The 25,696-nt window shown below is 43.7% G+C and overlaps 1 protein-coding gene across 2 annotated transcripts in view; it reads left to right on the forward strand.

The window, feature by feature from the left end:
- The window catches only part of LOC139449453 (C2 domain-containing protein 3-like), a 101,700-nt gene that overhangs the window by 70,442 nt on the left and 5,562 nt on the right, over positions 1 to 25,696 (forward strand). For both annotated transcript variants that reach the window (XM_071230854.1, XM_071230855.1), the window contains exons 33-43: positions 4,679 to 4,906; positions 5,489 to 5,623; positions 5,730 to 5,841; positions 6,892 to 7,050; positions 7,266 to 7,365; positions 7,672 to 7,880; positions 10,003 to 10,159; positions 19,299 to 19,478; positions 22,582 to 22,644; positions 22,861 to 23,105; positions 23,448 to 25,368. In XM_071230854.1, the coding sequence (XP_071086955.1) occupies positions 4,679 to 4,906; positions 5,489 to 5,623; positions 5,730 to 5,841; positions 6,892 to 7,050; positions 7,266 to 7,365; positions 7,672 to 7,880; positions 10,003 to 10,159; positions 19,299 to 19,478; positions 22,582 to 22,644; positions 22,861 to 23,105; positions 23,448 to 25,368 (3,509 nt within the window). The remainder of the gene's footprint in view (positions 1 to 4,678; positions 4,907 to 5,488; positions 5,624 to 5,729; positions 5,842 to 6,891; positions 7,051 to 7,265; positions 7,366 to 7,671; positions 7,881 to 10,002; positions 10,160 to 19,298; positions 19,479 to 22,581; positions 22,645 to 22,860; positions 23,106 to 23,447; positions 25,369 to 25,696) is intronic.

Below are 25,696 nucleotides of genomic sequence, written 5' to 3' on the forward strand. Positions count from 1 at the left end.
TTGTAGGTGCTCCCCACCGCCTACTGTGGTAGTCAGCCTCGGTATAACAGTGGTAACGTATTACTTATGTAATTTGTAGAATTTTCCTATTTGGAATATTCTATAAGTAATACGTTACCACTGGGCTGCTGCCCGCCCGTCCGTCCCCCGAGCACTTGCTCTCGCAAGAGACAAGAGTGAAGGGTGTCACATGGCAGCTAGGTGGCTACGCACGTGCTGCATGAGGTAATTGAGATCTCTGTGGTAGAGCAGTTGTGGGAGACAACAGCCTTGGTATAACAGTGGTAACGTATTACTTATAGAATATTCCGAATAGGAAAATTCTACAAGTTTTTAAAATTGTTGTTTTAATGCCGCACTCAGCAATAGTCCAGTGGACACAGTAGCCGTGTGCTGTCTGGTACCCAAATCCTGGAATCATGGTTCTCACCTAGGGAAACCAAACCCTGTTATTGTAATTGCAGTACATTACCGCTTTGGCTTTCCTGTACTTTGATCAGTCAGTTATGTATGATCAAAACAGACAGACATCCACTGGAAAATTCATCAAAATTTCACCTGTACAATCGGCAAAGTTTAGTCGAATATCAAAAATTCACCGTTAGAAACCTCCATGTGTAAAATATCAAGAAAATCCAATTGCTACTGGACGTCAGATTCTACAGGGAACTGACTGCATATACACCGTTATGCTTCAAAACTCTTCACATGACTTTGTCTATCTACCATACAATTCACACTGGATGATCAATGTATGGAGTATTGTACCTAGTCCCTGACCAGAATGCAGTATTCTATATGTCTGCGCAGGGTGATTTGCATATCATGTGTCAAGATTTCACTGCCTGTAAACAAAACCGACTATCACTTATCGCTTGCTCTGTATCGGTCTTCAACAAGGGCCAGCATTACCATTTGGTGGTACTGCCCTTTTGGATTTTCTTCAGCTTGTGGCTAATTATATGTGCAACCAAACCAGTTTGTCGCATTTCTGCACATTTCAGGTCTAGCGCTGACTGTGTGAGGGAGACTATACTTACGTGCATTACAGAGGTTTCTAAATCCGTACCTTGAGTACCAGGATTACCTAGAGTACCAACTTCAACTGCCACACAAATTGAGGAAACACCTCTTATGGTGGACAGTAAAATCAAATGTCTGCGCAGGAACCTATTTAAATGAGTCGGATTACAACAATCACCTTTAAGTGAAGGCATCACTTCCGGGGTGCACACCTCAACTTGGAAGTAATGTCAGGCGTATCATCAGAGACAGAAAATTCCTCCCATATAAATTATCTGGAATATGAGGCAGTATCCGAGCAATATCCCACTGGGCTCCACAGTTAAGAAACCAATTTCTGATGATCAGAAGAGACAATTCAACTGTGGCCTTCAACTTTATCTTCAAGGCACAACAAAGTCAAAACCCCTTCTAAAGTTGATCTTTCAACTTAACGAACTGGTAAACAGCCTAAATCTAACAATCAGATTAGAATGTCTTAGCAGATGCCCTACCCAGACCAGCCAAACCATCACCAACAGAATGAAAGCTTCACCCAGAAGCATTCCAGTTGGTGATGAAGGAAAAACGTTGCCCATTAATAGACCTGTTTGCAAACAGATTCAACAATCAGATAACAACTTTTGTGTGACCAGTGCCAGACCCACTAGCCTGGTCAGGTCGATGCTCTGGCAGTATCATGGGAGGGCCTAAACACATATGTGTTTCCCCCATCAGCTTTGATACCACGGGTATTACAAAAGATTCTACACACAAGCAATCTACAACTTGTTTTGGTAGCGCCTTACTGCCGGCGATAACTTGGGTGAACCAATTTCATCCAAGACCAGGGTTTTTCGAGCTCCACGTATGGAATTTATATGAAACAGCCTCATTAAACAAGGTTATTCCATCAGAGCAGCTAAGGCAGTCTCCTTAGCACTTCACAGGTCAACTGGGCTCTTTTGGATGATAAATGGAAGAAATTTGACCAGTTATTAAGATCTAAGGGGTTTTCAGCAGCCAAAGCTACTTGTCTCTCAAGTAGCAGACTACCTGTGTCATTTAAGAAGCACAAGGACTCTTATAGACCTAACAAGGTAGTTATTTGGCTGCTATCAGTTCCGTTATGACTATGTCTAATGGAATTAAACTTATGAGGGGCGTTCAATAAGTTTTGCAACTTCAATATATGACCAAGTCGCTGAATATCTTTTGCACTTTTCTTTTTCAATATAATCTCCATTCACCTCAATACACTTTTTCCATTTGTCCTTCAAGCTTTTAATACCACTTTTATCTGCAGATTGGCCCTCTAACCACGCCTCTGTAACAGCTTTTATGTCCTCGTCATCCTGGAAGGGTCTTCCACGTAGGGCAGATTTCATTTGCCGGAACAGGAAATAGTCACTGGGGGCTAAGTCTGGGCTGTAGGGTGGGTCATTTAACTGTTCGAATCCACATTCACATATGGCGGCCTGTGCAATTCTCGACTTGTGAACAGGAGCGTTGTCATGCAAAAGTAGAATACCACATGTAAACATCCCACGGCGTTTCTGGTGAATAAATTTTCTCAATTCTTTCATTACATTAGCTTAATACTGTCCATTGGTTGTAGTTTTTGGTGGCATGTAATCAATCAGTAATATGCCTCTTGCATCCCAAAATATGGTGGCCATTACCTTGCCAGCCAATGGTTGAGTGCGAAACTTCCTAGGAGGCGGAGAATTGGGATGCTTCCATTGCATGGATTCCAATTTAGTTTCTGGGACCCAGTGGTGGATCCATGTTTCACCACCTATAACAAGACAAGAAAGAAATCTGGCTTCATCAGCAGTATAGAGATCCAGGAGGTCTTGACAACTTTCAGTTCTCTGATGGTTATCTTGAGCTCTGAGGTTTCTAGGTACCCACCTTGCAGATACCTTGGGCATACCAAGATGCTCATGAATAATGGTTCCAACAGTTCCAACTGATATTTGGAATTCCCTAGAAAGTTCAGATACTTTCACTCGTCAGTCAGACAAAATTCTTTTTTCTATAGCAGCAATGGTTTCCGGTTGGGTGGCATCTGAAGGCCTGCCTGTCCTTGAGTCATCGTCTACGGACTCCCTACCCCTTTTAAACTGTAGAGATCAACGGCAAACTGTGGAATAGTCAGGAGCATCCTTACCCATCACTTTACACATGCGATCATCGATTTATTTTGCTTTGCATCCCTCCTTTGTAAGGAACTTTATTACAGCGCGTTGTTCATGTTTGAGAGAATCCATGATTGTCACCACCCTTAGGTGAATGAAGCCATCACATCTAACTTATTGTTGTGTCTGGAACTTGTTATGACCCGTGTCAACCTGATGTTATGACTAGTGTCACACCTGCCACAAGTGGACATTGTTTGTGTAAACAAACAAAACAGTTACCAGGCCAACCAGACAGACAATTATTTGTCCCAGCTCTTTCCTCCATCCTGGATTCAGAGGATTTATCACTCTGTCCAGTCAGAGCCTTAGGCATGTACTTACAAAAGTCCCAACCTAGAAGAAGAAGTCTCCAAAACAACTATTTCATTCTGGATAAGAGCTGTTATTCTCAGAGCATACTGAGCAGCCGGTTCGGATCCCCCATCAGCCTCCAACCCTCATGAAGTAAGAGCGTCTACAATAGCACTTCATGTCAACTGCCATCAATACCATCAATCATGGAAGGCCACTTATGGGAATCAGATAGTCTTCACCAATCAGTACCTCAGAAAAGGTTCTCTACAGAACATGTAGCAGGCATTCATCAATACGGACCACTTGTCGTTGCACAGCCACAAAATCACATAGACTCGTGGAAGTCCGGTTGCTGTTCCCTAACCAATGACTGAGAGTCCATGTTCACCTGTTTTGCTATGTAAATCAGCACATGAGTGATAAGGATTGCGTTTAAGGCAAGCAAGATCTTACTTATCTTTGCAAACCTCACAAAATCCACAAAATCTAAAAAGATTTACTTCCATTATTGCTGCTCACAGTAGAGGAAGGTGGTACCCCAACAGAATGATTAAAAAGAAAACATCACAGAAATTCAACTAAAGTTCCCATGGGGTTGATAGAACAGATCGACGGTAATCACACATACAGGTGGATCCCACCACCTCAGTGAGATTCAAGCAATAAGTATGGGTCAGGTTAAGTTAAAATATGTATATATTTTTTAGTAAAAATAGTATTTATACTTATCCTGACTCATACGCATGAGCATCCATCAGGCCACTGATATGTTTTCAGACCATAAAGTAGGGTAAAAAAGAGAGTGACGAGTTATGATCTCATTCACGTGGGACACAGGGTGCGATGGGGTAAGATGTTTTCTCTGTTCTCCAGAAACACAGAACAGGACATTTCCACTACGATTTTTTTTGTAGTGGTTTGTGAATAATTCTATCTTGTTCTTCTGTAGCTGAGTTATAATTGGTCTTCAGCAACCAATGCTTGTCGTAAGAGGCGACTAGCGGGATCGGGTGGTAGGGGTCCCTGACTTGTGTAGATCAATACTCATAATGTCAATCACTGGATTGACTGATCCAGACTCTACTATTTACATTTACAGATCAATATCATATGTCTGGATTATTGTGGCATTAAACAACAAGCAGATGTATATATCTGTATGTTTGACTCTTTGGCAGGTCTGCTAGGCTGGCACCCTGTGACGACCCCGCCGTCAGGATGGAGGAAGTCCGAGGACGGGGAGGGGTGTGTCCAGCAGGGCCTGCAGCAGGTGGGCGGGGGCCTGGAGATCTCCATTAGGTTTGCCCACCAGGAAGACAGGGAGAAGGTGATCCATGCTGGGCAGAGTGTGGGGTGGTCCCCTGCTCTGGTGGGCATGGAAGAAGAGGAAGACTGGGGGACGGAAGGTAGGTGGAGGAATAATTGCATGAACTGACAGTACTCTGTTTGTAGATGAGCGTTCCAGTGTTACCATCTGACAGTACTCTGTTTGTAGATGAGGGTTTCAGTGTTACCATCTGACAGTACTCTATGTTTGTAGATGGACGTTCCAGTGTTACCATCTGACAGTACTCTGTTTGTAGATGAGCGTTCCAGTGTTACCATCTGACAGTACTCTATGTTTGTAGATGGACGTTCCAGTGTTACCATCTGACAGTACTCTATGTTTATAGATGGACATTCCAGTGTTACCATCTGATAGTACTCTATGTTTGTAGATGGACGTTCCAGTGTTACCATCTGACAGTACTCTATGTTTATAGATGGACATTCCAGTGTTACCATCTGATAGTACTCTATGTTTGTAGATGGACGTTCCAGTGTTACCATCTAACAGTACTCTATGTTTATAGATGGACTTTCTAGTGTTACCATCTGACAGTACTCTACGTTTGTAGATGAGCGTTCCAGTGTTACCATCTGACAGTACTCTATGTTTGTAGATGGACGTTCCAGTATTACCATCTGACAGTACTCTATGTTTGTAGATGCGGCTAGATGTTACCAGATGATGATGAGCGTGCAGGACGTTTGCTTCCCGATACACAACGCTCTTCTCACTGGCCACACCCAACTTGAGCCATCTGCCAAGTGCTATGTCAGATACAAGTTCTATGATAAAGGTAACCAATTCACAGTGATCAACATTGATCTAATCAATTATTACAGTGTTTATGTTAATGTGTGTGTATGTGAAGTCCGTGACTACTATTACATTTCACTGTGCAGTTGCTGTATCCACCAAGCTATCGGTGTTGCAACAGAACGAGGATGGCTATGCCTCCGCTACCTTTCGTCATAAACACTGCTTTGTAGTGCCCAGGTCCAGTCCATTCCACTGGTAAGTACCTCACTGTCCAACAACATATTATACCCTGTTGGTTATACCCTGTCTGTTATACTCTGTCTGTTATACTCTGTCTGTTATACCCTACCTGTTATACCCAGTCTGTTATACCCTGTCTGTTATACTCTGTCTGTTATACCCTGTCTGTTATACTCTGTTATACCCTGCCGGTTATACCCTGTCTGTTATACCCTGTCTGTTATACCCTGTCTGTTATACTCTGTCTGTTATACCCTGTTGGTTATACCCTGTTGGTTATACCCTGTCTGTTATACCCTGTCTGTTATACTCTGTCTGTTATACTCTGTCTGTTATACCCTGTCTGTTATACCCTGTCTGTTATACTCTGCCTGTTATACCCTGTCTGTTATACTCTGTCTGTTATACCCTGTCTGTTATACTGTCTGTTATACCCTGTTGGTTATACCCTGTCTGTTATACTCTGTCTGTTATACTCTGTCTGTTATACCCTGTCTGTTATACTCTGTCTGTTATACCCTGTCTGTTATACCCTGTCTGTTATACTCTGTCTGTTATACCCTGTCTGTTATACTCTGTCTGTTATACTCTGTCTGTGATACCCTGCCTGTTATACCCTGTCTGTGATACCCTGCCTGTTATACCCTGTCTGTTATACTCTGTCTGTTATACCCTGTCTGTTATACTCTGTCTGTTATACCCTGCCTGTTATACTCTGTTATACCCTGTCTGTTATACTCTGTCTGTTATACTCTGTCAGTTTTCCCTGTCTGTTATACTCTGTCTGTTATACTCTGTCTGTTATACCCTGTCTGTTATACCCTATCTGTTATACTCTGTCTGTTAAACTCTGTCTGTTATACCCTGTCTGTTATACTCTGTCTGTTATACTCTGTCTGTTATACCCTGCCTGTTATACCCTGTCTGTTATACCCTGCCTGTTATACTCTGTCTGTTATACCCTGCCTGTTAGACTCTGTCTGTTATACTCTGTCTGTTATACCCAGTCTGTTATACCCTGTCTGTTATACTCTGTCTGTTATACCCTGCCTGTTCTGCCTGCAGGTATTTACGGGAGGAGAGGCTGGAGGTGCAGGTGTGGGTGAGCTACGGGTCCAGCAGAGACAGACAGAGTCGTCCCCATCACCGGGACAAACTAGTGGGATCAGCCTACATAGAGCTGGGCAGCCTTGCAGACACTTCCAGGAAACAACACCACCTCAGGTAGGCTGCATTTATACATTTCAACCTGATATTGCCTTTGAATCTCAGGTCATGTGGCCTTGGAAATATTGTTTAAATCAATTTTACTATTAAACCCCTTTGAGTAATGTATTATGTCTATTGCCCAAAATTTGAATCGTGAAAATTATTTTTTAAAATAGGATCTTAAGATGGTTGATTGTATTCTACTGACTCCTGTTGTCTGAATGTTGCAGTGGTGTATATGCAGTGTTGAAGCCTGGAGCCGCCAGCCTTGGAGGTGCCTGTGTCCACACTCAACTGACCAGCAAACTCTTGTCCAGGGGCATCACAGAGGTAGGCAGTGGCCAGGAGTTTGGGCCTGTGATGGGAACAGGCTTGATGCATGAGAATATTACGACCCATAATCGCTCCTAATGGTGCTGGAAAAGATTGTTTGTTTTTGTAAAGGTCAGGGATTTTGATCAAATGTCCAGTATGTTGATAAGCAATGTTGAGTGTCCACTAACGCGGTGATTAGATGTAAGACTTCATGGAAATTACTTTGAAGATTTATGCAGTTGCACTTGTGACTATCAAATGAGTAGGACCTGTACTTGGACTGTAGTAATAGTGATCTATCTCTCTTGTTCTCCTCTCCAGGCCTTGCAGGACGATGAAGACATGGTGGAGAATGGGCTGTCAGAGGATGACTGTGACACGGAGGACAGCTTCCATCACCTCACCACAGGAAGTTCTCATAAGATGAAGGACAAGTTCCTCTACTCCCCTGACAACTGCTCTCCAAGGTTTGCCGTGCACGTCTTCATCGAGAGAGCTATGCATCTGCCCCGTGTGACTGAGAAAAACAAGTAGGTGGCGATGAGTTTCTCAGCTTTCTTATCATGAGTTTTTATACAATCCTTGGTCTAGTGGATAGATTGTCTACCCGGAGAACGGAAGGTTGGTGGTTTGATCCTGTCAGATGGCCAAAGACTTTAAAAGATGGTTCTTGTTCTTACCCTGCCTGGTGCTCAGAATTAAGGGGATGAAACAAGGACCTATCAGAATACTGTGTCTGAGTGGGGTATCCATGTTAAACCATGGAATGGTATCTCAGTCACTATATATGCTAGGACGTTGAGTGCAACCTAGTTTCAAATAAGGGTTCATTCCCGTGGTACAACTAATATTTCATGATCTTGTTAGACGTTAGTGATAACATAGACACAAATTATGGATGTTAGTGATGTTATGAGATATTATCATGTTATAAGGTGTTGTCATGTTATAAGGTGTTGTCATATAATAAAGTGTTGTCATGTAATGAGGTGTTGTCATGTTATAAGGTGTTGTCATGTTATGAGGTGTTGTCAAGTTCGAAGGTGTTGTCATGTAATAAGGTGTTGTCATGTTATAAGATGTTATCATGTAATGAGGTGTTGTCATGTTATAAGGTGTTGTCATGTTATGAGGTGTTGTCATGTTATAAGGTGTTGTCATGTTATAAGGTGTTGTCATGTTATATGGTGTTGTCATGTTATAAGGTGTTGTCATGTTATAAGGTGTTGTCATGTGATAAGGTATTGTCATGTTATGAGGTGTTGTCATGTTATGAGGTGTTGTCATGTTATGACTGCGTATATGCCGAATTTTGAGGACCAGAAAAAAGATTCTGTAGAAAGGGGTCGGCTTATCCACAGGATACACTTTCATGAGAGTATTTTTCAGATCGTGATCTGTCAGAAACATCGCCTGAATGACGGTCCGATAGATTACAACTTCCAAGTTGCCAGGACAAGAGCCATTATTGTTATAAATTATCAATAAAGTTATTATTATACACCAATGTTATGCATGTTACTACTTCCGATAATAAGTTTTCAATTGAATGTTCAAAGTTTATCGTTCTTCATAAACTCCACAATCTTTACATGTAGATATCTAACAATATATGTAATTCACAGCTATAATATATAATCCCCAGATGAAATCGCCAATAGCTATTACGTACGTTTTGCAAAGTTCATAAATTGATAGTGAACAAGTGTCTACCTTTATTGAAAGAGGCAAATAAACAACTGTATCGGCGAGTTATTCCATTCGCCATTTGCAAAAACATGTGATCAGCTGTTTCCTGTGACGTCACAAACAGTGACCACTGTGATTGCTTCCTGTTGTTTAAAAAGCAACAAGGTACACAAGGAAATGAGCACTGATAATAACAGGCCGATTGGTATTTGTCATGTTGTTTACACAAACATTTTCAAGTTGAGGGTGCTTAGCGATCGTGTTTGGAGTAGGGGCTTAATTCCTTTGTTGTCAAGAGATTAGTTTAATAAACTGGAGAAGCCTGTGAGTAGGTGATGGTCATTCAATGTGTTCATAGTTTATTTAATTCAATTGGATTAACATACAATAGTGGTATAAAGGTGGGTATAAAAGTTGGTATAATTTTACTGACTGACATTTTCATCATGAGTTTGAAACAAAAACGCCATGCTTACGATGCTGAATTCAAACTGCGAGTCTTCGCTCTAGCTGATATATTTTCTCTTGGGTTTATAATTCTATATGCACTGATTCTCAAAATGGCGCTTCGTTGTTGATGGCAACATATAACGATCATTATGAGAATAAAAAAAAAACAAGAGAAACACCTTCCCACATTATGAAAGTGGATGACTGGTTTGTTAAATCTTTATTAGAAATAATAATGACTTTTTCAACATAATTACAATGTTTTTCATCTTATATTTTTGAATATCTGCAAGAACCGGCACATGTCTTGCAGTCCGAATTTCGCAGTGTTTTTTGCCTTTCACTTCCAGGTTCGGCTTATCTGCGGGTCATATCATTTTCTTTCGTATTTCAATGGTCAAGTTGACACCTCGGCTTATCTATGGGGTCGGCTTATCCGCAGTCATATACGGTATGGTGTTGTCATGTTATATGGTGTTGTCATGTTATAAGATGTTATCATTGCATGTTCAGGTGTGGAGACAGTGAGCCCAGCACCTATGTGTCATATCAGACTGCGGAGAAGTCAGCCCCATCCTGCACGGCCATCTTTCCCCAGTCCTCCAACCCAGTCTGGGAGCACGAGGATCACACCCATCTCTCCACTGAGCTGCTGTACCAGGAAAGCAAGGTACTATCTTCATATGTTACTAGTACATGATGAAAACCTATTACCGTATTTGACGTATTAAGCGCCTCAGGCGCTCTCAAAATTAGAAATAGGGGGCTCTTATTAGAATATTATTTTGGTGAAAAAAAGTGAAAAAAGAGTTGAAAGATAAATTTTGTTGTTTATGGTGACAGCCTGAAATAGTTATGTACGACAGATATATTTTATCAGAATATAATTGCCCATTATTAAGGGTGCATATAACACGAGTGTGCATATACACGAATAAATAAGTCTTGTGTACATTGATCAATCGGAAGGGGTGCTAATTGGGATTGTTCACTAGCCAATATATCAGCAAATATCGCCGTGGGTGCTTATTAGAGCGGGGCGCTTATTACGTCGAATACGGTACTTGTTTTCAGATTTATCTGTAGGGTCAGCCGACATACTGTATTTAAAAACCAGCTGAAATGTCTTTGAATGTGTTTTTTCTTCTCTGGAACCTTTTATCTTTTCTAGCACCTAGTGTAAACCTGCTCTTATAGCGAAGTCTACGACAGAGATCTGAATTACCTCATGCAGCACGTGCGTATCCACCTCAGCTGCCATGTGACACCCTTCACTCTTGTGTCTTCGCTTGCTACAGCAAGACATTTGACTGCTCTGAAGCATTCCTGTTCTCCAACCATTTGGTGATATTTATTACTGTTTATTGACTCATATAAACTGTGCATTTCGGGGCAATTTTTTTCCCGCCATTTTTTCTCTATACTTGTGTCTCGTATGCACGTTGCGTCTTACGTTCCCCTGTTATGGTATGTCTTGGGGGTTTACATCAGCTATTTCTCTCTATGCTATATATGTATGTTCTATATTCGCAATGCTCGTTTATTTTCTTGTGAAAATGTTCGTTTGTGAATATTTGTGGTGCGTGTGTTGTAACCATGTTTTACTCTTTGTTCATAGTAAACAATGTCAGACATGGAAGTCTCGCCATCCTCCACCTCCTCTATCCCCGCTACCAGGAGTTGCGGGGTGTGCCGTAAATTCATTTCTTCTCAGGATCCCCACGATCGTTGCCCGCGGTGCAGGGTTCCTTGCGGGGACACCAAGTGCGCCCTGTGCAAGGGTCTGGGGCGTTCGAGGTTACAGGCTGAATGTGAAGTCTGTTTCCACCCCTGTGGTGGCCGGCTCGTCTGGGCGGGGTCCCCTTGCGGATACCACCTTCATGGCTGCGGCAGATCTCTTGGCGGCCCTTGGGCTGTCCGGGGATTCCGTCAAAGCATTAGTTTCTAAACTTGTGGACTCCAAGCTGGCGGCCTTATCTCAGGATAGGTCACAAGTCCTTCCCCCGAACCGTTGCTCCCGCTATGGGTTAAGGACCGTGTGTCTATGGTTTATGACCTCAGTATGAGTACATGCCTAAGCCCCTGCCGGTACCGTGGGGAATCCATGGCTCCATGGGTTCCGCCGAGGTATTCGAGGAATCTTCTGACAAGGCTTTCCCCGCATCAACCTTGTTGCGCGGGATCAAGCCTTCCTTGGAGAAAGCCTTTGCGGCGGCCTCGGGTCGTGGTCTCCCGTTGCCTTCCCCGTCTTGGAGAAAGGGTTCATTCCCGGTTCATGACCTTGCCTTTCCCGAGGCTGGTCCTACCTTGCAGCAGCTGGACACCCTAGCTCGGCACTCCATGCTTGCCATGTCTCACGGAGACACGTACATGGCTGCAGCGGCCAGTTTGGTCGAAGGTTCTCCCACGGACCGAGACCAGTGCATTTACAACTGCTTGCTCGGTTTAAATGCTTCCCTTGAGTACGTTACCGGGGCTTTGGCCTTTATTTCCAGCACATGCCTTTTTCTGAGGCGCCATGCGTATCTTCCCTTTCGCAGCCTTGATCTGCGCAGACCCTTTTAATAACAAGATCCCTGGGGTTCTGAAAGAACAACAGGCTTCTTCGTCTGCTTAGGCCTCTCGGCACACATTGATCTTGTTGGGTCCCTGCATAGACGCCTGGGTGGTGCCCCTAAGCGTAGTGCCCCCCAGGATGCTGCGGCCGGCAAGTCTAAGGGGTCGGGTCCTTCTTCTTCCGTGAAGATGCCCTGCCCTGAGGGCTCCGGTAAGGGCAGTCAGCAGCCCTTTCGCGGGAAGAAGGGGAACTGGGGGAAGTCCAAGCCGTCTAGGGATGGCAAGGGCTCCTCCAGGTGCCTCTCACTATGCCGACAGCGCCAACATCGGTTGGCCTTAACCGAACCCGAGTTACTCGGCCCGTAGGCGAACCCTAGTCACTCGGCCCTGGACAGTTGTGCCTGCCGCAGCCTGTCAGGCCCCCCTTTCCTTCCCCGGTGAGAGCCAGACTCCAGACTTACTGGGAGAATCGGGAAATTCCAGAAATTACACCGAGGTTTTACTCCAGGATATTTCTCGTTCCCAAGAAGGACAGTGCCGAACTCAGAATGATTCACAATCTGAAGTCATTCAACGAGTTTTACCTGCACAAGCCGCCCAAGTTCAGAATGTTGACCTTGGCGGACCTGAAAGCTCTGATCATGCCCCCGACTGGCTCGCATCGATCGACCTGAAGGATGCTTATCTGCATGTTCCGATCCATCCGGACCATCACAAGTATCTAAGGTTTGTCTTTCAAGACAGGCATTACGAGTGGGTAGCACTCTCATTCGGCCTATCGTCCGCTCCCTGGCTGTTCACCCAGTTAATCACCCCCATAGTGGGGTTCCTCCACAAGAGGGGTGTCAGGTACTTTGGGTACCTGTACGACTCGCTAGTGGCGAATCGGATGATGGACGTTTGAGGTGGATTGTCAACTTCGGGGGTTCCATTGCCAACTATGTCTCTTCCGTTGATACGGTACGGGATGTTGCTGTGGGTACCAGTCTCTCAAAAGAGCTGGTGATTCGGGGTATTATCAAGGGTTTCAATCAGCAAGATCTTAAGTAAGGCTGCCTTCGGGCACCGGCCTGGGATCTTTCCTTAGTGTTGAAATCACTTACGGAAGCTCCGTATGAACCCTTGAGTAGTGCTTTGTTTCGGTATGTGATTTAGAAAACAGCATTTCTCCTCTCCTTTGCCACGGCGGCATGTGTGTCTGAGATTCATGCACTTGATGTCACTAAAGTACGATTCGATAGGGGCGACGAAGGAGCAGTCCGCCTGGGTCTTCTCATGGGCTTCGTTGCTAAGAATCAGAAATTTGGCCAAAAGGAGAGAAAATTCAGTGTAAGATCACTCAAGGAAATCTTACATCCTGCTGATACTGAGGACAGATCACTGTGTCCGGTTAGGGCCCTTAAGTATTATCTTAAGGCCTCAAATGAACGCAGACAAGGGCGTGACCGTCTGTTGATATCGTGTAACCCTAATCGGACTGCTGACATAACTCGCAACTTGATTGCTATATGGCTTCATTCTGTCATCAATCTGGCGTACCGGGGGTTACCGGTTGCGGTGTCAAACCCGCACGAGATCAGGGTGCTAGCGGCAACATTTGCCCTACACTCCAATATCTCTGTTCACAGAATATTGAGAGGTTGACTGGCGTTACTGACTCGGTTTTTGCCAATCATTACCTCAGAAAGGTTTCTGATGAAGACGTGGAGGGTGTGCACTGTCTTGGGCCGCTGATCGCGGCGCAAGCGGTCATCTAAGGGAGTGCCCAGCGCAATTCCGAACTCCTCAGGCGTCAGACCTTGCACGGTGGTCAATCTTGGTCTACTCCAATGTTCCCACTGCCGTAGGTACAGGAGTGGGGTCCTGCAAACCAGCGCACTCACACCACAGGTGAGGGCGGCTATTTGTGTGCTTTGTCCTTATTTGTATTTTGACAATTATGTATTTAATTGTCTGTCGTGTATTCTAACCTTGTAATGCACGCTTACAAATACTGGAATAAGGTCATGCGCTGATGCATACTTGAAGTAGGCTTGCTGTGGGATATATGGTCCGAATGAAATTAATTTCCCTCTTTCCGACTGTTTAACCTGATCTAAGATTTAGCTCACACGGATACTGTGTTCTCATCCGCTGCGGCGATGAAATACCTATCCAGTGAGGCCATTTGGAGTCACCAATCGTTTGGCAAAGATTGAGCCATACAGTATGCGCTTGATAGTGCTTTGGTATTCCTATAGGGTGAACACCAAGCTGGGAGCATGCACATCGAGTGCTTCCGCCTTGTTTACTTCCGCTGGTCGCAAGGAACACGAGCAGTCAGGTTCGAGTTGTAGGTGTTCCCCACCGCCTACTGTGGTATAACAAGTGGTAACGTATTACTTAATGTAATTTGTAGAATTTTCCTATTTGGAATATTATATAGTAATACGTTACCACTTGGGCTGCTGCCCCCCGGACGGTCCTCCGAGCACTTGCTCTCGCTAGAGACAAGAGTGAAGGGTGTCACATGGCAACAGAGGTGGCTACGCATGTGCTGCATGAGGTAATTGAGATCTCTATGGTAGATTTCGCTATGAGGATTTGTGGGAGACAACAGCCTTGGTATAACAAGTGGTTACGTATTACAATAGAATATTCTGAATAGGAAAATTCAACAAGTATTCTGTCTCCTCTTGAACCTAGTGTAAACCCCAGTATTCTGTCTCCTCTAGAACCTAGTGTAAACCCCAGTATTCTGTCTCCTCTAGAACCTAGTGTAAACCCAAGTATTCTGTCTCCTCTAGAACCTAGTGTAAACCCAAGTATTCTGTCTCCTCTAGAACCTAGTGTAAACCCAAGTATTCTGTCTCCTCTAGAACCTAGTGTTAACCCAAGTATTCTGTCTCCTCTAGAACCTAGTGTTAACCCAAGTATTCTGTCTCCTCTAGAACCTAGTGTTAACCCAAGTATTCTGTCTCCTCTAGAACCTAGTGTTAACCAAAGTATTCTGTCTCCTGTAGAACCTAGTGTTAACCCAAATATTCTGTCTCCTTCTAGAAACCTAGTGTAAACCCAAGTATTCTGTCTTCTCTTGAACCTAGTGTAAACCCAAATATTCTGTCTCCTCTAGAACCTAGCGTAAACCCAAGTATTCTGTCTCTTTTAGAACCTAATGTAAACCCAAGTATTCTGTCTTCTCTTGAACCTAGTGTAAACCCAAGTATTCTGTCTTCTCTTGAACCTCGTGTAAACCCAAATATTCTGTCTCCTCTAGAACCTAGTGTAAACCCCAGTATTCTGTCTCTTCTAGAACCTAATGTAAACCCAAGTATTCTGTCTTCTCTTGAACCTAGTGTAAACCCAAGTATTCTGTCTTCTCTTGAACCTAGTGTAAACCCAAATATTCTGTCTCCTCTAGAACCTAGTGTAAACCCAAGTATTCTGTCTCTTCTAGAACCTAGTGTAAACCCAAGTATTCTGTCGCCTCTAGAACCTAGTGTAAACCCAAGTATTCTGTCTTCTCTTGAACCTAGTGTAAACCCCAGTATTCTGTCTCCTCTTGAACCTAGTGTAAACCCCAGTATTCTGTCTCCTCTTGAACCTAGTGTAAACCCCAGTATTCTGTCTCCTCTAGAACCTAGTGTAAACCCCAGTATTCTGTCTCCTCTAGAACCTAATGTAAACCCCAGTATTCTGTCTCCTGTAGAACCTAGTGTTAACCCAAATATTCTGTCTCCTCTAGAAACCTAGTGTAAACCCAAGTATTCTGTCTCCTCTGGAACCTAGTGTAAACCCAAGTATTCTGTCTCCTCTAGAACCTAATGTAAACCCAACTATTCTGTCTTCTCTTGAACCTAGTGTAAACCCAAGTATTCTGTCTCTTCTAGAACCTAGTGTAAACCCAAATATTCTGTCTCTTCTAGAACTTAGTGTAAACCCAAATATTCTGTCTCCTCTAGAACCTAGTGTAAACCCAAGTATTCTGTTTCCTCTAGAACCTAATGTAAACCCAAGTATTCTGTCTTCTCTTGAACCTAGTGTAAACCCAAGTATTCTGTCTCTTCTAGAACCTAGTGTAAACCCAAATATTCTGTCTCCTCTAGAACCTAGTGTAAACCCAAATATTCTGTCTCCTCTAGAACCTAATGTAAACCCAAGTATTCTGTCTCTTCTAGAACCTAGTGTAAACCCAAGTATTCTCTCTCCTCTAGAACCTAGTGTAAACCCAAGTATTCTGTCTCTTCTAGAACCTAATGTAAACCCAAATATTCTGTCTCCTCTAGAACCTAATGTAAACCCAAGTATTCTGTCTCTTCTAGAACCTAGTGTAAACCCAAGTATTCTGTCTCCTCTAGAACCTAGTGTAAACCCAAGTATTCTGTCTCTTCTAGAACCTAATGTAAACCCCAGTATTCTGTCTTTTCTTGAACCTAGTGTTAACCCAAGTATTCTGTCTCTTCTAGAACCTAGTGTAAACCCAAATATTCTGTCTCTTCTAGAACCTAGTGTTAACCCAAGTATTCTGTCTCCTCTAGAACCTAGTTTAAACCCAAGTATTCTGTCTCCTCTAGAACCAAGTGTTAACCCAAGTATTCTGTCTCCTCTAGAACCTAGTGTAAACCCCAGTTTTCTGTCTTCTCTTGAACCTAGTGTAAACCCAAGTATTCTGTCTCCTCTAGAACCTAATGTAAACCCAAGTATTCTGTCTTCTCTTGAACCTAGTGTAAACCCCAGTATTCTGTCTCTTCTAGAACCTAGTGTATACCCAAATATTCTGTCTTCTCTTGAACGTAGTGTAATTCCAAATATTCTGTCTCCTCTAGAACCTAGTGTAAACCCCAGTATTCTGTCTCTTCTAGAACCTAATGTAAACCCAAGTATTCTGTCTTCTCTTGAACCTAGTGTAAACCCCAGTTTTCTGTCTTCTCTTGAACCTAGTGTAAACCCAAATATTCTGTCTCCTCTAGAACCTAGTGTAAACCCAAGTATTCTGTCTCTTCTAGAACCTAATGTAAACCCAAGTATTCTGTCTTCTCTTGAACCTAATGTAAACCCAAATATTCTGTCTTCTCTTGAACATAGTGTAAACCCAAATATTCTGTCTCCTCTAGAACCTAGTGTAAACCCAAGTATTCTGTCTCTTCTAGAACCTAATGTAAACCCAAGTATTCTGTCTTCTCTAGAACCAAATGTAAACCCAAGTATTCTGTCTTCTCTTGAACCTAGTGTAAACCCCAGTATTCTGTCTTCTCTTGAACCTAATGTAAACCCAAATATTCTGTCTCCTCTAGAACCTAGTGTAAACCCCAGTATTCTGTCTCCTCTAGAACCTAATGTAAACCCAAGTATTCTGTCTTCTCTTGAACCTAGTGTAAACCCAAGTATTCTGTCTCTTCTAGAACTTAGTGTATACCCAAATATTCTGTCTTCTCTTGAACGTAGTGTAATTCCAAATATTCTGTCTCCTCTAGAACCTAGTGTAAACCCCAGTATTCTGTCTCTTCTAGAAGCTAATGTAAACCCAAGTATTCTGTCTTCTCTTGAACCTAGTGTAAACCCAAGTATTCTGTCTTCTCTTGAACCTAGTGTAAACCCAAATATTCTGTCTCCTCTAGAACCTAGTGTAAACCCCAGTATTCTGTCTCTTCTAGAACCTAATGTAAACCCAAGTATTCTGTCTTCTCTTGAACCTAATGTAAACCCAAATATTCTGTCTTCTCTTGAACCTAGTGTAAACCCAAATATTCTGTCTCCTCTAGAACCTAGTGTAAACCCCAGTATTCTGTCTCTTCTAGAACCTAATGTAAACCCAAGTATTCTGTCTTCTCTAGAACCTAGTGTAAACCCAAGTATTCTGTCTTCTCTTGAACCTAGTGTAAACCCCAGTATTCTGTCTTCTCTTGAACCTAATGTAAACCCAAATATTCTGTCTCCTCTAGAACCTAGTGTAAACCCCAGTATTCTGTCTCTTCTAGAACTTAATGTAAACCCAAGTATTCTGTCTTCTCTTGAACCTAGTGTAAACCCAAGTATTCTGTCTTCTCTTGAACCTAGTGTAAACCCAAATATTCTGTCTCCTCTAGAACCTAGTGTAAACCCAAGTATTCTGTCTCTTCTAGAACCTAATGTAAATACAAGTATTCTGTCTTCTCTAGAACCTAGTGTAAACCCAAGTATTCTGTCTTCTCTTGAACCTAGTGTAAACCCCAGTATTCTGTCTTCGCTTGAACCTAATGTAAACCCAAATATTCTGTCTCCTCTAGAACCTAGTGTTAACCCAAGTATTCTGTCTCTTCTAGAACCTAATGTAAACCCAAGTATTCTGTCTTCTCTTGAACCTAGTGTAAACCCAAATATTCTGTCTCCTCTAGAACCTAGTGTAAACCCAAATATTCTGTCTCCTCTAGAACCTAGTGTAAACCCAAGTATTCTGTCTCCTCTAGAACCTAGTGTAAACCCAAGTATTCTGTCTCTTCTAGAACCTAATGTAAACCCAAGTATTCTGTCTTCTCTTGAACCTAGTGTTAACCCAAGTATTCTGTCTTCTCTTGAACCTAGTGTAAACCCAAATATTCTGTCTCTTCTAGAACCTAGTGTTAACCCAAGTATTCTGTCTCCTCTAGAACCTAGTGTAGACCCAAGTATTCTGTCTCCTCTAGAACCAAATGTAAACCCAAGTATTCTGTCTCTTCTAGAACCTAGTGTAAACCCAAATATTCTCTCTCCTCTAGAACCTAGTGTTAACCCCAGTATTCTGTCTCCTCTAGAAGCTAATGTAAACCCAAGTATTCTGTCTCCTCTAGAACCTAGTGTAAACCCAAGTATTCTGTCTCTTCTAGAACCTAATGTAAACCCAAGTATTCTGTCTTCTCTTGAACCTAGTGTTAACCCAAGTATTCTGTCTCTTCTAGAACCTAATGTAAACCCAAGTATTCTGTCTCCTCTAGAACCTAGTGTAAACCCAAGTATTCTGTCTCCTCTAGAACCTAGTGTTAACCCAAGTATTCTGTCTCTTCTAGAACCTAGTGTAAACCCAAATATTCTGTCTTCTCTAGAACTTAGTGTAAACCCAAATATTCTGTCTCCTCTAGAACCTAGTGTTAACCCCAGTATTCTGTCTCTTCTAGAACCTAGTGTAAACCCAAATATTCTGTCTCCTCTAGAACCTAGTGTTAACCCAAGTATTCTGTCTTTTCTAGAACCTAGTGTTAACCCAAATATTCTGTCTCCTCTAGAACCTAGTGTAAACCCAAGTATTCTGTCTCCTCTAGAACCTCGTACTGAAGGTGTGGCACAAACCAGCAGAGGCAGCCAAGCAGCCGGACAAGTCGAGTGACCGCGTGCTTGGGTTTGTGTCTGTGGACCTGGCACCGCTGTCATCAGGGCTGCTGCAGATCTGTGGCTGGTACAACATACTGGACTTCACCGGGCAGTGCAAAGGGCAAATCAAGGTCAGACAGTAATCTAGGTCACAGTTAGATACAAGACAATCCTTCAGACAATCCATAAAACATTTGTCAACCTAGTTTATTTGTCCTCCCTATCTGGTGTGCAGACTTTGAAATTCCCTTTTGTTTCATGATGCCCCATGTTTGATTGTGTTACAGACTACCCAGGTCCAAATTGCAGTCTTTTGTCAATAACAGCTGTGTGTACTAGCCATTGTCTTTCGGAGACTTACCAGTAAAATCAGCGTATCGACTGTTCCTGAGTTAACTAGATTAGAAATAAATTTTACTACTCTTTGGCTTTGAACTAATGGCGAAAGTCGCAGACTGGAGAAGTTCTTACTGGTTATAACATATATGGTGTCTCCAGTGACATGCGTCTGTTCAACCAGCAGCGTTTGTACGTCTTGTGTTCCTCTGTTCATCTTGTGAAGTGCGATCTGTTCCTCTGTACGTCTCATGTGAAGTGTGATCATGTTCCTCTGTACCTCTCATGTGAAGTGTGATCGTGTTCCTCTGTACGTCTCATGTGAAGTGTGATCATGTTCCTCTGTACGTCTCATGTGAAGAGTGATCTTGTTCCTCTGTACATCTCATGTGAAGAGTGATCGTGTTCCTCTGTACATCTCATGTGAAGAGTGATCGTGTTCCTCTGTACATCTCATGTGAAGTGTGATCGTGTTCCTCTGTACATCTCATGTGAAGTGTGATCGTGTTCCTCTGTACATCTCATGTGAAGTGTAATCGTGTTCCTCTGTACAACTCATGTGAAGAGTGATCATGTTCCTCTGTATATCTCATATGAAGGGTAATCATGTTCCTCTGTGCATCTCATGTGAAGAGTGATCGTGTTCCTCTGTATGTCTCATATGAAGGGTAATCGTGTTCCTCTGTACATCTCATGTGAAGAGTGATCGTGTTCCTCTGTATATCTCATGTGAACTGTAATTGTGTTCCTCTGTACATCTCATGTGAAGGATGATCAAGTTCCTCTGTACATCTCATGTGAAGGGTGATCATGTTCCTCTGTTCATCTCATGTGAAGTGTAATCAAGTTCCTCTGTTCATCTCATGTGAAGGGTGATCAAGTTCCTCTGTACATCTCATGTGAAGGGTGATCATGTTCCTCTGTTCATCTCATGTCAAGGGTGATCATGTTCCTCTGTATATCTCATGTGAAGAGTAATCATGTTCCTCTGTTCATCTCATGTCAAGGGTGATCATGTTCCTCTGTACATCTCAGGGTTAGGGTGATCATGTTCCTCTGTTCATCTCATGTGAAGGGTGATCATGTTCCTCTGTACATCTCATGTCAATGGTGATCATGTTCCTCTGTTCATCTCATGTCAAGGGTGATCATGTTCCTCTGTACATCTCAGGGTTAGGGTGATCATGTTCCTCTGTTCATCTCATGTGAAGGGTGATCATGTTCCTCTGTACATCTCATGTGAAGGGTGATCATGTTCCTCTGTACATCTCATGTGAAGAGTAATCATGTTTCTCTGTACATCTCATGTGAAGAGTGATCGCGTTCCTCTGTACATCTCATGTGAAGAGTAATCATGTTCCTCTGTACATCTCATGTGAAGAGTAATCATGTTCCTCTGTACGTCTCATGTGAAGAGTGATCGTGTTCCTCTGTACATCTCATGTAAAGAGTAATCATGTTCCTCTGTACATCTCATGTGAAGAGTAATCGTGTTCCTCTGTTCATCTCATGTGAAGAGTAATCATGTCCCTTTTTACATCTCATGTGAAGAGTGATCGTGTTCCTCTGTGCATCTCATGTGAAGAGTGATCGTGTTCCTCTGTGCATCTCATGTTTAGAGTGATCGTGTTCCTCTGTGCATCTCATGTGAAGAGTGATCGTGTTCCTCTGTGCATCTCATGTGAAGAGTGATCGTGTTCCTCTGTACATCTCATGTGAAGAGTGATCTTGTTCCTCTGTACATCTCATGTGAAGAGTGATCTTGTTCCTCTGTACATCTCATTTGAAGAGTGATCGTGTTCCTCTGTGCATCTTTTGTGAAGAGTGATCATGTTCCTCTGTACATCTCATGTGAAGAGTGATTGCTTCCACTGTGCATCTCATGTGAAGAGTGATCATGTTCCTCTGTACGTCTCATGTGAAGAGTAATCGTGTTCCTCTGTACATCACATGTGAAGTGTGATCGTGTTCCTCTGTACATCTCATGTGAAGGGTGATCGTGTTCCTCTGTACATCTCATGTGAAGAGTGATCATGTTCCTCTGTACATCTCATGTGAAGTGTGATCGTGTTCCTCTGTACCTCTCATGTGAAGAGTGATCGTGTTCCTCTGTACGTCTCATGTGAAATGTGATCGTGTTCCTCTGTACGTCTCATGTGAAAAGGGATCGTGTTCCTCTGTACATCTCATGTGAAGTGTGATTATGTTCCTCTGTATGTCTCATGTCAAGTGTGATCGTTTTCCTCTGTACATCACATGTGAAGAGTAATCATGTACCTCTGTACATCTCATGTGAAGTGTGATCGTGTTCCTCTGTACATCACATGTGAAGTGTGATCCCTTTTCTCTGTACGTCTCATGTGAAGAGTGATCATGTTCCTCTGTATGTCTCATGTGAAGTGTGATCATGTTCCTCTGTACATCTCATGTGAAGAGTGATCATGTTCCTCTGTACATCTCATGTGAAGTGTGATCGTGTTCCTCTGTACATCTCATGTGAAGTGTGATCGTGTTCCTCTGTATGTCTCATGTCAAGTGTGATCGTGTTCCTCTGTACATCACATGTGAAGAGTAATCGTGTACCTCTGTACGTCTCATGTGAAGAGTGATCATGTTCCTCTGTACATCTCATGTGAAGTGTGATCGTGTTCCTCTGTACATCTCATGTGAAGAGTGATCGTGTTTCTCTGTATGTCTCATGTGAAGAGTGATCGTGTTCCTCTGTACATCTCATGTGAAGAGTGATCGTGTTCCTCTGTACATCTCATGTGAAGTGTGATCGTGTTCCTCTGTACATCACATGTGAAGAGTAATCGTGTACCTCTGTACATCTCATGTGAAGAGTGATCGTGTTCCTCTGTACACCTCATATTAAATCAATCCTGGTTTTCCATGAAGGTGAGCATTGTGCCGGATGAACCACTGGGCCAGTCTCCGCAGCCAGATGGAGTTCCCTCACAGGTAGGTACATAGTACACGGTAAAGTCAACATTGAATGACCTTGAGATGTGATTGTTTCAGTGTCATGGAATCAGATATTTTCACTGGCCACTCTTTAACTCTCTACATTTCAATACCAACTATATATGATGATGGTACTATACCTAGCTTCTGTGTATATAGACATATAGCAGTCAAACGATATACCATGTAACCATTTCTCTCTCCCCTGCACAGACCAGCCTCCCCTCCCATGTGTCCAGCAGCTTCCACCGTGTCCCTTCCCTCCACCTGCAACCAACATCGCTCCCTGCATCACTGCCACGCCTCCAAGAGCACATGGCCAGCATCAGGCAGCAGCTGCAGCAGAGACAGGCTGACACCCCCCCAGTGGCCGACGCCCAACACTGGCACCCCCGCTTCCCGGACCTCCCAGACCCAGCACAGGATACATCCAAGTCCTACCTCTTTACGTCACTCAGGTCAGGACATAGTCAGGGTGTAAACATGGTCATGATCTCTATACATGTTCTTTATCTCCTAGAGATAAGTACTGACATGTACAACATGGGTACAATGTGTGACATAATGTTTGCAGCCCCCTGCTGGAATATTGCTTACATTGGAGCATGGTCTACCAACTATGTCATCATCTTTTTTCATAACAGTGCTACTATATATTTCCCAAATGATGCAATATAGGTGGTAACTCTTGCAGAACTGTCTATATATACAGTGTAGTGACCTGACAAGGTTGAGATGTTGAGTGATGCAGAACTGTCTCTATGCACAGTGTAGTGATGATGATGTGTTACCTGTTGCAGGAAGCAGCTGGAGGACTTGGACAGCATCACCGCCCGGTTGAAGGAGAAACTTGGACCTGACAGTGCCGCCAACGGAGAGAGACAGCCAGTGAGAGCCTCAGGGATGGTCCTGACTGGTACATTCGCTGGGCTGAGTACAATACATTCCGTGTCTTCACAGGGAGAAACCATGGAAAATATTGAGAAGGACATTGCTGTGTCTCATTCCTCCAACATAGAGGAGAACGTTGCTGCGTCTCGTTCCTCCAACATGGCTGCTGATTCTGGAGCCTACTCTGTAGAGAACTCCTCCGAGAACACAGGTGCAGATAGCCAGAGAAGCGAGCGAGCCGGCGTGTTCACAACACCACCTAATCCGGGATCTAGTAACAATGGCTCAGGTTCGGGTGTCAACAAAGACACAAGCTTGACACTGAGAACACCCCGAGAGTGGCTGGACTCCAATGGTGTTGACAGGCCACAAGTGCTGGGAACCTCTGCTAAGGACTTAACAAATAATAGCGATAGGTTAGTTTTCACAGAAGGAGGCGATGCTATGGGTGAGTTCCTGATGACAGTGGACACTCCTCGGGATGTGCTGACTAACTATGAGACCAGCCAGGGCTTTGTGCCAGGTCAGATGCTGCCGTCTCCCAGCCAAGGCTCCACAGAGCCCAGATCTCACACCAGGAGCCGTGTGGAGCAGGACATCCAGGAGAGCATCCAGGAGTTGGACTCTGACCGGGATGAGGGAGAGCAGTTTGGGAACTACCACTGCTACCGAGAGATGCTGGACAGTGAGGAGTTGGAAGCTGATGATGAGGGTGAAGGTGTGGAGATTGTTCATCCTCGAAGGATCAATGATGTGTCTGGCATCCTAGCAGGCTTCTACTCAGGACAGACAGGTGATACCGATGGGAGACTTGTCAGTAATGGACAAAGTCAGGGTTTTGATAAGCCACGATATGAAGCAGCACAGACTGTGGCAACGGATGATGAAACGGTTCACAAAACACACCTAGGTCAGTCTGGATCCAGGCAAGTACAGCAAACTTTCACGCAACATTGTGAGAGACATGACACAGAGAACAGTGAGACAAAGCAAAGAAAACGGACTCTTGTAGATTGTTGGCTATCTGAGACTGACGATGTTGGTGGTGAAGGAGGAGAAACTCCTCAAGAAGTCAGTGACATGGAGGACATGGATGAAGCCACTCCTAGAAAGATGCCCCCAGCACGAGCTGGTCACAACACCCCAAACCTGTTGTCTAATGTGGAGCTTCTTGACACTCTGACATCCACCTTGGAGACAAGGGAACAGTCAGGGGAGGAATTGGAGCAGCCACGCAGGCCCCACTCACAACGTCTCCTGTCTAATGTAGACCTCGAGTCTGTGACATCGTACAACACCAGCCACCGACCAGACTCGGGCAGCAGTAAGATCTCAGGTCGATCTTCTCATCTCAGCAGCAACAGAAAGGATGAGGACATTGTGGAGGACACGGCAGAGGAGGACCTGGAATGGACGGGGGACGAACGTCGAGAACGTTTTGACGCAGTGAGACAGGAATTGGATGACTTCTTCTCCAGACAGAAGGAGACTGATGGAACTCTGGAGGATTCAAGCTTTCCAGCGCTGAAGCACTTGTCCCTGTCAGGTGACCTGTCCACCCACAGCAGCGGGCAAAACCTACATCACACAATACGGCACGTCCAGCAGGGCTACGACACCAACACCGACCTGCACAGTGACCGCACCACGGAGGACAGTGGGCTGGAGAGCGGAACCAAGTCATCCCAAGACGAGAAAGAAGCATTCTCCATGTTTGATATCACTCACAGAACCGACCCCATGCCCAACTTCTTTTTGCCACCCGAGAACCTCCAGGCGTCCATGAGGGCTCTGCAGGCGGCCACAGCAGCAGCAACACAGATGACACAGGTGACAGGCTTCCCCATACATCCTACTGGAGAACAGTTAATGTTCTCTGTACATTGTTTACTGAATCACCAGTAGTTCAAGGAGCAAAGGAAATATGACAGTGTGTTTGCTATTTCCGGGTTATCGTGAGAAACCCAATATGACAATAATGATTTAAAAAAATGTTATTTAAATACTTAAAAGGAAATACAGATAAAGTTGTTAGTTGACTGGTGACAATTATCACAAAAATTGTGTTTCATTGACATTTTGAACTAAGTTTATTCTCTGACTCACTAATCACTGAAACGGTGCCACCCTCAATAGTGATTTCATTGTACTGGTAACA

The sequence above is a fragment of the Haliotis cracherodii genome, unplaced genomic scaffold, assembly GCF_022045235.1.
Source record: "Haliotis cracherodii isolate W230 unplaced genomic scaffold, xgHalCrac1.p SCAF_8, whole genome shotgun sequence".
NCBI lineage: Eukaryota > Metazoa > Mollusca > Gastropoda > Lepetellida > Haliotidae > Haliotis > Haliotis cracherodii.